The sequence below is a fragment of the Helicoverpa zea genome, chromosome 31 (assembly GCF_022581195.2).
Source record: "Helicoverpa zea isolate HzStark_Cry1AcR chromosome 31, ilHelZeax1.1, whole genome shotgun sequence".
NCBI lineage: Eukaryota > Metazoa > Arthropoda > Insecta > Lepidoptera > Noctuidae > Helicoverpa > Helicoverpa zea.
The window spans coordinates 4,809,273-4,825,514 of record NC_061482.1 but is presented as its reverse complement, the minus strand read 5'-3'; the positions used below and the strand labels follow the sequence as shown (position 1 = coordinate 4,825,514).

The 16,242-nt window shown below is 39.5% G+C and overlaps 1 protein-coding gene across 1 annotated transcript in view; it reads left to right on the top strand.

The window, feature by feature from the left end:
* Positions 1-546: 546 nt before the first annotated feature.
* The window catches only part of LOC124645025 (leucine-rich repeat-containing protein 15-like), a 36,899-nt gene continuing 21,203 nt past the window's right edge, over positions 547-16,242 (top strand). The window contains exon 1 of the mRNA XM_047184764.1: positions 547-596. Coding sequence (XP_047040720.1) covers positions 547-596 — 50 coding nt within the window. The remainder of the gene's footprint in view (positions 597-16,242) is intronic.

The following is a 16,242-nucleotide window of genomic DNA, read 5'->3' as shown; positions in this document are numbered from 1 at the left end:
AATTATTCCTAATCTATAATTTCGCAGATGAAATTATTATTGTGCCTACATTAACGAATTCAGGATCAAAAGAACAAACCAATTACATAGAAACGGACCGCTTTAATAAACATTTTAGTTAAAATGGTGTCCTAGATAAAAATATCTGTAAATTTTTTAGCTTATACATAATCATATTAGGTATTCTAAAAACTTTTTGTCTTAAAAAAGATATAACTTTTTCTCGTCGGTTTCGTAGATTCGTGTAATTGCAAGCAATTTTGGGGACTTAAAAGCCAAAGGAGATTTTTGTTTTTTGCTTAAATGTAGTGTCCGGCGTAGAATAATGCCTTGGAGGGGAGCTTGCTGGAGGAGGCCAGGACGCGGAGGGCGGCGAGGCGCGGGACGAGGGATGCCGACAGCCACCCTGTCCGCCGCGCTGTGCCACTCAGTTACGAACGCGCTCGCCGCGCTACTGCCGCGCTCTCGATTTGCCCCACACAGTACCGCGCTTGCAATGTGTTCGGACAAACTTTATTCTCACTTTAAATAAATTTTCTGTGCAAAATGAAGAAAGAAACTTGGCTCGGTGGTCCACCACAATGGCATTTCCCGAGGTACGTACCAATTTTATTCAGGGGAAAATTGTATTTTGGGAATTACCATAATTTAATATTAGTTCCGGCTTCGCACATAGGAAATGAACTATTTGCGAATTTATTTTGATATTGCCCCCAGCGATGTTATTTCCTGGGCTTTGCGATAATAAAGTAGCAGAAAAAAAATATTTTCTCCTACTTTGTATGACTTCTTCGCGAATTTTATATACTTGCGCGTCTTGTTGTAACTGGCAATACTACTAGCAACTTTTGTGGAAGAACGCAGAGGAATGGAGTGCTTCAGGAAGCTGTGTAACAAACGGAGAGGCTTTTTAATTGGGAAAACAAAACTTTTTTACGGGTTAAGGTTAATACTTGTAACTTTTACTGTGGTTTTCCTTGCTCGGATTGGTAGATGATAACTTCGTATGAGAGGCGGAAATAACGCGATAAATTTTCATGCTTCTGTTTATCCGTGTTTGTTTTTGGGTTACTTAAATCTCCGTCAATCTTTTCTGGCTGAAAGGAGCTAACTTAGAACAAAGAATAACAATGTAATTGGAAAATAAATCACTTTCCGGTATATCCAATCACAAGGGTCCGTCGGATATAGACAAATAACAATTTGAATAAACAGTATTGCTGGAAGAAATTATTTATTAGATCCTCTTTTTTGTTGAATTACGATAGAAGTTTTAAAGACTTTCACCGCATACTTAAGAACGAAGAGCGTGCTTGTATTCGCGTTGTAAGTTTTACCACATGAATAAATTGAATTTTAGTCTCGAAAGCATTAATAATAATAATTACTTTGAAACCACGATCCTACAAAACAGCGTCAAAGCAAAATTAATTACAAGTTTCTACAGCTATAGTTTAAATTCTAATTGGAAAGTTATTTGAGGGATTTGATTGATTTTCCGACGTAGAAAGGTGTAGGTACATTGGTATTCATTTGTTTTGATTCTATACGAAGAAAATAAAATCACGTAGCCGAACGTGGTTGAACTAAATCCCGCTTTCATGAGAGAAATGGATGAGAAAGAGAAATTGAAGAGTTATTAAGAAAGCTGGGATAGTTATTTAGGAGAATGCCAACGTATAAAAACTGGGAGAGAGAGACATTAGCCGTCGGCAATTTACTATTTATCACGTTTTCGAGGATAACATATAGAAGCATAATTGCTGTGGAATCAAAGGCTGGGGGGACTGTTTAGTCTTTATTTCTTATTCAAGAGCGTTACATCTTATTTCTTAATCAAATCATGGGCTTTATGGTCAGAAAGTAGGAGTAGGTATACAAAAATATGCCCATTGAAAAAGTATATCAAAATATAACTAGCTGCTATAGTTTCGTTACGATTAGTTAATCAAGTACGTAATCACAGACTTATTAAAGAATAAGTCGATCGCTTCATATTATCTGATATGAAATGATTGATTAGTTACTACAGCTTTTATATATTAGGTTTCTTTTCGTGGATTTCCCGATGGGGAAAATAATAACTTATGCTCAAGTGTTCTTTGACGAAGGATACCAGATTCACGTATAAATAAAATATATTTATTTCCGTAAAGCTTTTGGATTTCCTATTTTATGAAAGAACAAACTGTCAGTATTTCGTCTTTTATATCTAATGGGATAACATGAGATATCGAAAACGTCGTGGTGGTCTCGTGGGTTACGAAACAACCACTCAAGTATGAATTTTTGGGAACTAGAATCGAATGCAACTTTTCTAAGTTTATATGTACTTTCTAAGTATATCTTGGACACCAATGACTGTTTCGGAGGGCACTTTAAACTATACTTCCCGGCTGTCATTTAACATCCTTGGCAGTCGTTACGGGTAGTCAGAAGCCAGTATGTTTGACACCCATCTTACCTAGGGGTATTGGATTGCTCGGGTGACTGGGTTGAGGAGGTCAGATAGGCAGTCACGTCTTGTAAAATACTGGTACTCAGCTGCATCAGGTTAGACTGGAAACCGACAAGATGAAGGTGGGAATAAGCTCGGAAGATGATGATAACATGAGACATCGGTACTGATATCTGAATGGAGAAATGCAACTTTATTTTGTCAAAGAGAATGATGAACAATGTTTCTGTTCTTAATGAACCTGAAGCATTTTTAGGGTTCCGTACCTCGAAAGGAAAAAACGGAACCCTTATAGGATCACTTTGTTGTCCGTCTGTCTGTCTGTCTGTCTGTCTGTCTGTCTGTCTGTCTGTCTGTCAAGACCCTTTATCTTAAGAACGCGTGGATGTATCAAGCTGAAATTCACATGAAATACTCGGGTCTATTGTCCCTTTAGGCTGTGAAAATATCAAGCTTCTAAGCCAAGCCAATCAAAAGATACAACCGATTATGTCGATATTTTCAACAAATTCTCGACACTCGCAAAGGAATCAAAACCTACAGGGTACTTCCCGTAAACTCAGAATCTTGAAATTTGGCATGAAGCATTGTTATATAATGCAAATATAGGAAAAATTGCGAAAATCTCATTTTTTTTGTTATATAATATAATAAAAATATTTTAATAAAATGAAACTTACTACCTTATTTCTCACGAACGAATAAAGGTACCAAATTGAAATTTATACCAAATACCTAGGTCTATTGTCCCTTTAAGCAATGAAAAAATCAAACTTCTAAGTTAACGCGATCAAAAGATACAGCAGTTTTACCAACACCTTAAACGAATTTCCGTCACACGCTAGGGAATCAAAACCTACAAGGTACTTCCCGTGAACTCAGAATCTTAAAATTCGGCACGAAGCAACGTTATATAGTACAGATAAAGGAAAAATTGCGAAAATGATAAATTTGAAGTTACATAAAATATTAAAATATTATTTTTGCTTACATGAAATATTACATAAAATATTTTTTTAATAATTATAAACTTACTACCTACCCTTTTTCACATGAACGCGTAGAGATATTAAAGTTTTGAATAAAAAGTGAAATTCATATCAAACACTTCTTAAATATAATGGCCTCTAAACTGTGAAAAATTTTAAATCATTCCAAGGTCATTGGGCACCTTAGTATGAAAACCATACCCACGGCGGATACGAACGAAATATAGCACAGTATAATGATAAAGGCTCGGATTTACTATGGCATTAGTCGCATCAATGTGAACCATGGGAATCTAGAGAAAATCAGGTGTAAACATCAAATATTTTCCTCATTTCAATGGGGAATTTAAACGACCAAGTTTGACGGATTTGAGAAATCATTTCTTTGTAGTGAAAGAGTATACTCGCCGTTTATTTCCATTGTCATCAGGTCAGGATCTGATGATGGAAATCCTGAGAAATCGAGGGCAACTATCAGAAATTGTAGGCATGCATAGGATTAAAACTTGATTCTCAGATGTATGTCTGGTGATACTATCAAACAGTGAAGGTTTAGAGCTTATCTAATGATGGAGACGTGAGAAAGTCGAGAGAACTCGGTATGTTTTAGTTACGTCGTGTTTGGGCTTATATTATTCGTATTGACGAGAACTTTTCACAAAAGTTAAAAATAAAAACTTTTTACAAAAAAAAACAACTTCTAAAACAACAAGAAAACTGTTTATATGCATCGGTCTAGATCTCGGTGGCTAAATAAATATAGATGCATCCTCTAGACACCGACTTCTAGACCGATGCACCTAACATCTTTTTAATTTCTTTCTAGCTTTTGTTTTCTTGTTGCTTTTTTATATGTTTAAAGTTGGATTTGTTTGTAAAATGCTACAAAATAAAATAATGCCGACTTTATAAAACAAAGAAAGGGACAGAATTACACTTTTGTCAAGGCTCTAGAAACGTAAAGCCAGCAGCCCCGAATCCTACTCTCTAGAAGTCGTTGTTACAATTCGACAGCTACAAGTCGTCAGGCGGTTTCGAAGAAAACCTGAAACTGGGGCTCTTTAGGTGATTAATCCCTCAAAAATAAAAGATCCCATTCCTGCAATGGCTGCTTTAACCCAAGTTGTAGTGAATTCTCATCACCTAAAATAAAATAAGCTCCAACACAAGGTTACGTTATAATTTGTAAAGGAGTTCCCATAACTATATCTGATCTTAGCTGTCGATCCCACAATGGCAGTCAAACCTATCTTTGTGGAAAGTCTTCGCCAATACGAATAAAATAAGCCCAAACACGTGGTAGTTGCAACATACCGTTCGGGAGTTCCCTTGACTCTCTGTAGTCTCCATAATCAAATCAGCTCCAAACCTTCACTGTTTACCAGTACCCTCAAAAATACACTCACATGTCTGGTTATGACTCGATGCGTGCCTACAATATTCAAGAGTTGCCCTCGATTTCTCAGGGTTTCCAGATCCTCATCAGATCCTGGTCATCCGGATTGGCACCTTCCTTCTTTATGAATTGTCTTTAACAATAAAAACTAGCATTGCAACCTGTACAATCCTCTGAAACTGCTTGTCTTTTATATTTTTCAAACGATCCTGGACATTCGTCTCCATGAAATTTTAATAAAATATTTATATTCAAAGAAACGTCATACCATTCTCCACGATTTAAAACTACTTTGATTCATGTCCGCCACTTTTTACAAAGCGGGTCAGATATGCCCCATGACCTTTAAGACATAATTAGTTATTTTCAATCAGATTTCTGTATGATGACTATAAAATGTTGTATATAAATAACTTCAATAAAATAACTTTTACAAGGTACTGGCCTACTATTTTAGTTATATTATAAAATAAAAAATATTAACTATTTTGACTCTCACGAAATTACCATAACTATGATTGTTCTAAACTGAACGGTTGGCGCGAAACTCACTTTTTATCTATACAGCATTTGTACGGAACCCTCGGTGCGCGAGTCCGACTCGCACTTGGCCGGTTTATTAGTTCATTGTGAACTAAAAATGCTTCAGCATCTAAGGCGAGGTTCAGTTTATTAGTTTTGGGGCCCAACAAGATTTCAGTTAGAGACAACTGGACACGTCGTACCTCCCCACTCAGAGACATTTAATAACTAATAACTTAACCCATTCCTTAGTGAAGGATTTGTATGACATTCCGTCACTAAGGAGTGACTAGGGAGGTTAGATCATTTTCGAACTTCATGAATATTTATTGCTTCAATATAATGAAAAAACTTGAAAAAGTTTTTAACACTGCTCGCAAGGTATCTCAGTACAATGAACTTTTAAACAGGCACTTCCAAAGTGGTCCTAAGAATTTCTTCCAAGTAAAATAAATGGAAATCAAAAGGGACAAGTTGTTGTTATAAATATATGACAGCGTGATATTGTGTTCGTATACAGGACCTTATTTATTTTTTGTTTAATGTCAACATTATATAATGAATGAAACTTAGGACAGCCGCACGGGTCGTTCAATCAATGGTCAAGCAGCTATGATGACTAGTTTTGATCATAAAGGAGTTCGAAGCCACGTTAGATTACGAGACCGAGCTGTCAGTTGAACATCTTCAGTTGTCGTGATTAAGAAAACAGAAATATGACAACTAGTCGGGTGCCTTGTAAAACCCAGATACTCAGCTGCATTCAAGACAGGGTGCTGATTACAATCCGGTTGAGAAATGGTTGGGCCGATTATGATATATTTACTGAATAATGGCGTTAAACAACAAGCTGTTCATATTAAAATATCCTCTGAAAGCTGCCAACAACTATGTTGCTGTGAAAGCAAAATGTTTAGGATAAAAACTTCCATCTTTTGTAGAAACAAGGCTGTTTGTGGAGAAGCCTATTTTTACCGGAGGCCAGCGTCAAGCGATCCGGTTTGAGGCGGTACGGTTCCGGCGTAATTATAGGCACATTTCCTATTTTGATGACGAGAATACGTTGACGACATTCTATGTACTTAGATACTGAGGAACGCGTAAATATTAAAGTTACTTTTTGGGGACGCGGTTAGCTTAAAAGTTTAGCGTTCGGCACTTATTGGGTTTAAATTAATATTTTGTAACAATAGTCATTGGTAGCTCGTGGCTAAGTTAGAGCCGAGCTGATTGGTCGATCAAAAGGTTAAGCAATGCTTGACGCGGTCGGTCCGTGGATGGGTGAAATACTGGTGTTATGACAAGTTCTTCCGTGTTTCGAAAGGCACGAAAAATTGGTGGGTTCCGGCTGTCATTTGAACATCTTTGGCAGTCGTAACGGGTAGTCAGAAGCCAGAAAGTCTGACCACCAGTTTCACCAACGGGTATTGGTTTGCCCGGGTAATTAGGTTGCAGAATCAGATATACAGTCGCTCCGTGTAAAACCACTGGTACTCAGCTGGATCAGATTAGACTGGGCGCGGATCCCAACATAGTTGGGAAAAGGCTAGGCAGATGATGATGTTGAGGGTCACTGGTTAACACGTGTATTAGTATGTATTGTCCATAAACAAGTTCTATTGGTTTCAATAATCTTCCGTTCGTGAGAGATATGGTGATTACTAGGATTAGAGAGTAATATGGTCCTATTTGATATTTGCCCGCCACGCATGGACAAAAGGACAAACAAAACGACATTCATTACGGAGATTTTCCATTGAAGGTATTAATATTTGTAAAATTTTGATTGTCTTTCATAACACGTTTGTTTAAATTCGGGACCTAATATTTTCCAAGAGTAATACATATATCATAGTCTTCAAGAAAATATGTCATTACTGAAAAATTTAGGTAAACGCGGCTTTGACTTGAGCCCTCCGATTGCAATTACAAAAAATATTTCAGCAATGTCAGGCCTCGTCTATGAATCAAGGTCGTGATTCTCGATTTTCTCAGATTTTCAATGAAAACAAAAAGGGTTGGGATTGGAATTAAATATTTGAGATCCAAAGGATCACCTGCGTTCTACTGGCGATTAATTCAAGAGATTTGAGGATTGGTCGCTTTCACCGAAGGCTCTTTTACTGAAGCTAGTCCGTCGACGCAGATCAGGGGATTATGGTAATATCCTGAACGGCCGTGGATTATGGCGTTTATACACCTGACTATGGGGTGTTAATGACGATGATCCGTCATGTGACCGCACGCCTGCATCATATTGATTTCATTGTTGCGCAGCTATCAAATTAATAATCAGGTTTATTATTTAGTCAACATTCTGAATTCTTTATGCGATGAATGTGCATAGTTACAATTTTTGGGGGATTCAAGACCCATATTGATACTTGAAATCTACGAAACAGACATTTTCAATTGAATTTTGGGAACGGGCAATTCATGATGAGCAAATCCAGTCCCGAAACAAGATTCAAACCGGGATAAAGAAACTTGGTACTTAAACATGACAAGTGAAATGCGGATGCGGCAGAATACATATTCAGCAATGCATTAGCAGTGTGAGTACACGCAAGCGAGTCTAGGTAGCCGTGTAAGGCTCCATGTAGTTCAACTTTGTCTTAGAATAGCGGCCCAACAGTAAGCACATTTGCGTGGTTGCGCCTCATGTAATGTCCACACTTTTCTCACGTCTGTATTAGGTACATACCTAAACCAAATCCTTGTTTTTCTTCTCTATATTCTCATGCGATAGGTAATAGCATTCTTGATTTAAGTAACAACCTAAAGTTATTAGCCGCGGTGAAGGCTTTATGTTTTTATGTTCACATTATGCTTGCTCGTTACGACACCCAAGAGAAATAATATCGTTAGTGAAAATAGAATTTCCGATTTCAAATATTGTATCAGCTAATGTTCATTTTCACGACTGTTTCGGGATTTACAAGCAACAAATATTTGCCAAGTATGTAATAAATATTCATGTTGTTTATAATTCTATTGACGACAGCGATATTGTCAAAATCTGTATCGGAATTTTCATCGATGTTCTAACTTTTAATATCCCGTACAAAGGTAAGTGGAGGGTTTTTAATACGCAGCTAGGAGGTAGTAGTGGTAGTGATGGCACATCGGAGCGGGTCGGCACGGCACAGGTACACTCGAGTGAAACATTGTTCCTGTATATTCCCACGGTGTGCCTCGCCTGTACCCCGCACTGCAGCGCGGACAGTCCGGGCACGTAAGCGTATTACTACATTGTTGAATATGTTACCACCCAACGGGCACTCGCCGTCTACCAAATAATGTTACCCACACAACAGAAATAACAAACACAACACGTCTTACGCCGCGCCTCGTCTCCATGGATCGTTGGAGCAACAAAGTTTGTTATGCCAACATTTTACCCAGTTTTGAAACAATTTATTATAAGGACAAAAGAATTATACAAGTCGTTATAATGTTGCCAAGTTCATTGCCGGGTTTGGCGGAGCTCTAATAAAATATTCTTACAATATAAACTTTGCCACCTTGTTAATTAGAAGAAGGCATGCGAGGTTTTGCAAAGTATGAAAATAAAAGCAAAAAAGTCTGAAACCAGACTACGTAAAGGACGCTAAAATAAAAGCTTGAGAAACAAGAAAATATTCCAATCCGATAGCAGGAAATTCTTCTCGTGGCCAAAGAATTCAACGTTTTAAAGATAATTTACGGCATTAAAATCTTCACATAGGTGTGGTGATATCTAAAGTAGGAATCCTTCGCCATCGCTGGCTACGGTTTGTTGGTTTGTCTCCTAGTCGGAAATTCTTATTTTTCTGTTTTCCAAATTTTATTCTCTTCGTCTCATTTATGAAATATACGACGTAATTTTTTGAATTTATTTTGAAACGCAGTCATGAACAGAGAACATCTTTTTGTAATCTGGAATGTAACTACGCATTATTTTGATTGCTTGTCATAAGTGTTCAGAAATATAATATAATATTTATTCCGCGCTCTTATAGCGACACGTATGTATTTGTCATAAGGTTTCACCTTTCTACATTTGAAATAAACAACAACAGTTTAAAAAATATTTTTCCATACAACTTAATTGTGTGGGACTGATAGTCTAGACAAATAATTTAGAACAGTGCTCTTGGCGAGCAATTCATTATAAAAATAAGGATATGTAACAGGTAAATCTTGAATAAAAAAATATAATTTTCCTCTCATAATTGAAGTACCTATTGTTTTTCATTTTTTTTCTTAAAATTATTAGTTATGCTTAATCGGATTTTGTAGCATTTTAATATAAAATAGTTATTGAAAAAAAAAACGCAAATAAAAGATAACGGTATTGAAATCTATTAACATAGCACCTAACACAAGATGACCCAGAACTTTGAAAGCGGAAGACCTCATATCGTGAATGGTATTTGGTTAAGGAATGTCGTAATGAAGGGTTAAATATCTAACTCGGACGGATGGTACCTAATTCCTAAAGATGACCCGTGTAACATATCCACAACTGCAGGTAGTATGACGATGGTCGATGTCAAAACTTTTGCATCCAAAGTAGTACGGAGACTCAATCTGAATAAAGAAAAATCCGATATACTCAATGAAGTCAGGTAAAATATAAAAACTCATCATCATCATCATCTCAGCCATAGGACGTCCACTGCTGAACATAGGCCTCCCCCTTTGATCTCCACAGATACCTGTTGGAAGCGACCTGCATCCAGCGTCTTCCGGCGACCTTTATAAGGTCGTCTGTCCACCTCGTTGGTGGACGTCCTACGCTGCGCTTGCTAGTCCGTGGTCTCCACTCCAGCACTTTTCGGCCCCATCTGCCATCTGCTCTGCGAGCAATATGGCCTGCCCATTGCCACTTCAACTTGCTAATCCGGTGGGCTATATCGGTCACTTTGGTTCGTCTACGGATCTCCTCGTTTCGGATTCGATCACGTAGAGAAACACCGAGCATAGCCCTCTCCATAGCTCGTTGAGCGACTTTGAGCTTTGAGATGAGGCCGATAGTGAGAGACCACGTTTCGGTGCCGTAAGTCATCACTGGTAACACACATTGGTTGAAGACTTTCGTCTTGAGGCACTGAGGTATGTCGGACGAAAAGACATTGCGTAGTTTCCCGAACGCTGCCCAGCCGAGTTGGATTCGGCGGTTGACCTCTTTCTCGAAGTTGGACCTACCTAATTGGACTACTTGTCCTAGGTAGATATATGAGTCAACAACTTCGAGTACCGAGCTTCCAACAGAGACTGGGGTGGGCTGAACATGGACATTTGACATAATTTTCGTCTTGTCCATGTTCATTTTCAGGCCCACCCGTTGTGAAACTCGGTCGAGGCCCTCGAGCATCATACTGAGTTCCTCCATCGACTTTGCCATGACCACGATGTCGTCGGCAAACCGAAGGTGAGTGATGTATTCGCCGTTGATGTTGATGCCAAGTCCTTGCCATTCCAGGAGCTTGAAGGCGTCTTCCATTGCGGCAGTAAACAGTTTCGGGGAGATTACGTCCCCCTGTCTTACGCCTCTTCTCAATGGAATCGGCTTCGTGCTATGCTCCTGTACTCGGACCGACATGGTGGCGTTATTATACAAACACTTCAACACCTCGATGTACCGATAGTCAATATGGCATCGTTGGAGTGACTCAAGTACCGCCCATGTTTCCACCGAATCAAAGGCTTTCTCATAGTCCACAAACGCTAAGCATAATGGCAAGTTATACTCCTCGGTCTTCTGTATAACTTGCCGCAGCGTATGGATGTGGTCTATGGTACTAAAGCCTCTTCGGAAACCGGCTTGTTCGGGAGGCTGGAAGTCATCAAGCCTGTGCTCGAGACGGTTCGTGATAACCCTTGAAAACAGCTTATAAACATGGCTTAGAAGTGTGATGGGTCTGTAGTTCTTCAATAGGCTGTTGTCACCTTTTTTGAAGAACAACACCACCACACCCCTGCTCCATGCTTCAGGCGTTTTGCCCTCGGACAGGACGCAGTTAAAGAGCTTCTGGAGGACTTTAAGTGCCGGTGTTCCACCCGCTCTCAGAAGCTCTGAAGTGATTCCGTCCTCACCCGGCGCCTTGTTGTTCTTAAGCTGCTTCAGGGCCATCCTAATCTCGTACAGACTGATGTCCGGGATATCTTCGGTATAATGTCGGGACAGCTTGGCTCTTGGATCTCCTGCCAAGCTGTCAACGGACTTTGCGACCGAAGTGTATAACTGTCCATAGAACCTCTCGATTTCGCCTAAAACCTCTGCCTTGGTCGACGCTATGCTGCCATCCTCCCGTTTCAGCTTAGTCATCTGGCTTTGCCCAATAGACTTGTCCTTTGCGAACACTTTGGAGCCTTGGTTTCGCTGTATGGTCTCTTTAACACGATTCGTATTAAAGAGACGCAGATCGTGTCGCAAGGATTTGGATATTCGTCTATTGAGCTGCCTATATGACTTCGCATCATGGGAAGACTGCAACTGTAGCAAGCGTCGTTCAGCCATGAGGTTTAAGGTTTGCTCGGTTAGTTTTTGAGGCCTATTTTTACGGCAGGGTCTAAAAAACTTAGACCCTACCGTGCGGACAGTTTCCACTAGTCCGTCGTTGATCTCGTCCACTGACACTAAGTTCTCAAGGCAAGCAAAGCGATTAGAGAGCTCGAGTTGAAAGCTTTCCGGGTTTTGAATATGGGACCGAGTAGGTCGGAGCGTAGACTTCATCAGACTGGACCTTTCAAGTTTAACATTGATATTCAGTGAGGCTCTTACGATTCGGTGATCGCTTCCGGTTTTTACCCTGTTGATCACAGAGACATCACTGAATATCCGTCTCTTGTCGGTCATGAAGAAGTCTATCTCGTTTCTCGTGAAACCATCGGGACTCAACCAGGTCCATTTCCTGTGAGGCGGCTTCTGGAAGAAAGAGTTCATCATGAAGAGTTCCTCTTTCTCCAGAAAGTCAGCCAGCCTCTGTCCCCTATGGTTCCGTTGCCCATATCCAAATTGCCCCACTCTCAACTCATCACCGCTTTTCTTGCCCAACCTAGCGTTAAAATCCCCCATAACAACAGTGAAGTGGGTTTTGGAACTATGTATGGCCCTACTTACGTCCTCATACATAGTCTCCACCTCATCATCGGAGTGTGACGAGGTCGGTGCGTATACCTGAATGACCTTCAGCGAATATCTTTCGGATATTCTGAGTATTAGGTATATCACCCTGTTCGACACACTGTCGATGGTTGTTATGTTGCTTACGAGGGACTTGTGAACGAGAAACCCGACACCACCTTGGGACTTTTGGTGTCCCTCCCGGTAGTAGAGCAGGTTACCAGACTTCAGGGTTACGGTGTCCTCTCCCTCTCTACGGACTTCGCATAACCCCATAATGTCCCAATGTAACTTGCTCAACTCCTCTTCCAGCTCGCAGATCTTTTCGTCAGTCCTCAATGTGCGTATGTTGTGTGTTACCAGGGTCAGTCGTCGTGGGGGTGGGTAGCCGGATCTCTTCCGGAGATTCTTAGCACCCCCTGCTCCGCCGTTACCTTGACCGCTACCCGCGCCAGGGATAGCGGAGCTGCCGGGGACTGGGGGCCTGGTTTCTGTGCTTCTCATTGGGGGGTAATTGCCTTTAATCGCCACGCTTGGCAGGCGGGTTGGCGATCGCAGTGAGGGTATGCAGTACGCGGAGGACGCTGCTGCCCGACCTCCGGTTTGTCCCTTAGTCGCCTCTTACGACACCCACGGGATGATTTGGGGGGAGCGCAATTCTAAGCCGGCGTCCCACGGCAAATATAAAAACTACAAAAGCACAATTTCATTTTCTATCTTATAATATCGAGTGCGCTCCTGAAGCCACTTTACCACCTCAAGCATTCAAATTTGAGATATTCGTTGTGCATACTGCATAAAATTTGCTAACTGGGAACTTTTTAAAGTTCAACTCGGGAAAGTAAGAAGTTTTTGGTTTTGCTGAGGGCAGTCAAGTGTAGGAACCTGCTGACTTATTCAGTTACCTTTTCGGTAAAAGTTTACATTCCTTTTGAAACATATTTGACTGCCTTGTGAGTATGTACCCACACCTAGCCTCCAGCGTTACTGGTAAGCTTTAAATCATGGGTATTTGACCCATGATTATCAGGCGAAAAGTTTCTGCCTAGACTATGACTTCTCGTCTAACCAGATGCTAGTATACCTATCCACTGCCCAGTATGTGCAATCCAGCACTTTTCTCCATTCTTTCGTAAAACTAGTCACATTTTCTTAATTTTGACTAACAATGACGCCCGGGACCCACACGAAACAATTTGCTATGACATGCCTATCCACGGCTTCACCTTTCAATATTCAATCCGTACATGAATTAAAGGATTCTCCACCATTAGAGTGCTTCGTGTTCGTGGCTTGGCCGCTATAACGATGTTATATCAATACCATTAAAAAAACACGCGGGAAGCCGCCTACTGGCCATCTATTATGCATCGGATGCATGGGCTGCTAGATGCGGTTTTCAAATATTGAAGTGTTGATTGCCAGTATTGCCACTGCACGTATAAAATATTGGCTGTCGGAAATGGTCACTTTCAGTTAGATTGAACGGCCGTGTCACAACACTTTGGTCCCTATTTCTGTTTTTTCTTTCATTTGACAGTTGGTAGAATTCGTTTGCTGTTTGAATTCTTCATTTTGATAATCTTCTTCTGCTGTAATTGTATTTCATATTTATTATCATTCAACTATCAGCTTTGCCTACCTGGTGAATCAGTGTGTGAACTCAGACCACCTTCACTGAATAGTTTATCCCAGGTTCGCTTCAAAATTGCACTACCACTCAGGACTGGCTCCCGCCTTTCCGAAGTCCTTTAGCACATTCACACTTTATTACAGTGTCTGGCAGCGTATCTGCCAATCGACCTAGTAGCCGAGCCTCCTGACACTCAATTTCAATCTGCATACTACGATTTGATGGCACTGTTGCGTTATTGATGACCAGGCAGCTTGGCAGCCGTGATAGAACCAATCTGTAATCCATTTAGCGCAGTTGTAATCAAATTGACAGTACTCAAAGCGAAACTTGCTAATTTGTTTCCTGTATTCTATCGGCGACAGCATGAATTAACTATTAGGTACCAATAAATTATTTAAACGGTAGAAGCATCTGCAAACCTCAGTTGCAAAATTTTTAGTAATGTCTAGATATTACTGAATTATTTAGTACCATAAAATTACCTCCTACGTAATTGGTTTTACAGTCTAATTTAATTAAACATTGTTGTAAATGTTATTATTTGTTAAACCTCTGCAAAGTTATTCGATGCATTCCAAGTTAAATATGTTAGGACTCCTACCGGACACAGAGTGTTTGCATTACTTTAGGAAATCTGCGAACATTCTAAACATATTGCTGGAAGTAAAATGCCCAAATGTTCCCGAGTTATCTTTATCTTTTTCTGTCTCTTCCCCATCATCGCATCTACATTCACACACAGACACTCTTTGTATGTTTTGCCACCTTCTCTTCACATTTCCACACCAAGACCAAATACCAAATGCCAGCAAAAGCTTCTACCAAAATCCCATTTGAGAACAGAACAGAACAGAAATTCCTGTATGACAACTTACCAACTATGGCAAAAGTTTTGAGCCCCGACATTTCACATTTACCTACCGTGACTTAAAGGATTTACTACTCTGTACCTACTTACTTAAAACTGTCAAGCAAAGGTTAAAAAAAAAAATTAAATAAATAGAATTCTAGATAGTTACATAAACGTCAGCGATTCGATCAAAAATTTTACATCGTATCGTAACCTTGAATGAGCGCGCGAATTCGTTGTAAAAATATTGATTCGTTTTAATCATAGAGGGGCTTTATAGATGAACCCCTGCTGTTGTCACCCCTTGAATCGCCCCATGAGTTGTGGGGTAGTGCCCGTGGCGGTACTACGAATATGAGGGGTGAACCGGTAACTGCGTACCTACTGCTACGATTCATAAAACTATCTGCGTTCAATTTTGTGTTGTAGGTACTTGAGTGCTACTTTCTTAATACTCCTTTGTTGTGTGTATTTTAAAACAAAGACAATGGTTTTTGGGGTCTTCGTAGATATATCGGAATTTATAATTGAAAACTAATTGCCTTATATACCGTACACTTGGTTACAAATATGTAAATTAATGTACACTTTAATTCACTACATATCTTAAATGATTATCGTTCGCATTAAGCAAGCGTATCTTAATTTATGTTTGGTTTTACAAGCAAAGGTTTTAAATATCATTGAATCTATACCTATAAAATCATTTGAGGGAGAGAGGGACCTATACCTATAGTAAGTAAACAAAACATGTATGGCCAATTTCAACAGTGCCAATTTCAACAGCATTTTGCCTACAACACCATATTTTATTGGAAGGTAAACCATTATTTAAGAACAATTAGATTATATTTAGAGCAAAGTTAAAAAGCCACGATTTTCCGCGCGCCGATAGGTAAATGGAATCAGACGGAACTGGACCCTAATCGAAGTCTCCTTTTATTGGATATTCCTTTTTTCTCGTAACCTTTTTTTCATTACATAATTCTTTTTTTTTCCTTTTAAATGCTGTGTTCGTTTACTAATGTTCTTTAAAGTAAGTATTAATTCCACGGACTAATTAAATTCGTAGCAAATATTCTAACTATGTAGATATGTTTTTTGAAAATAATATCCATACCTAGTAATAAGCCGAGTTGAAAAATTTAAATTGTGAAACTTTTAATGTCGCTTAAGTAACTCGAGTTGGATTGGTATTAAAGATTTTCCGAACCGATACGAGCTGAAACTCTAATCACATTATTCAAATGCTTTTTTAAAAGTTTATGAGCTCTTAAATC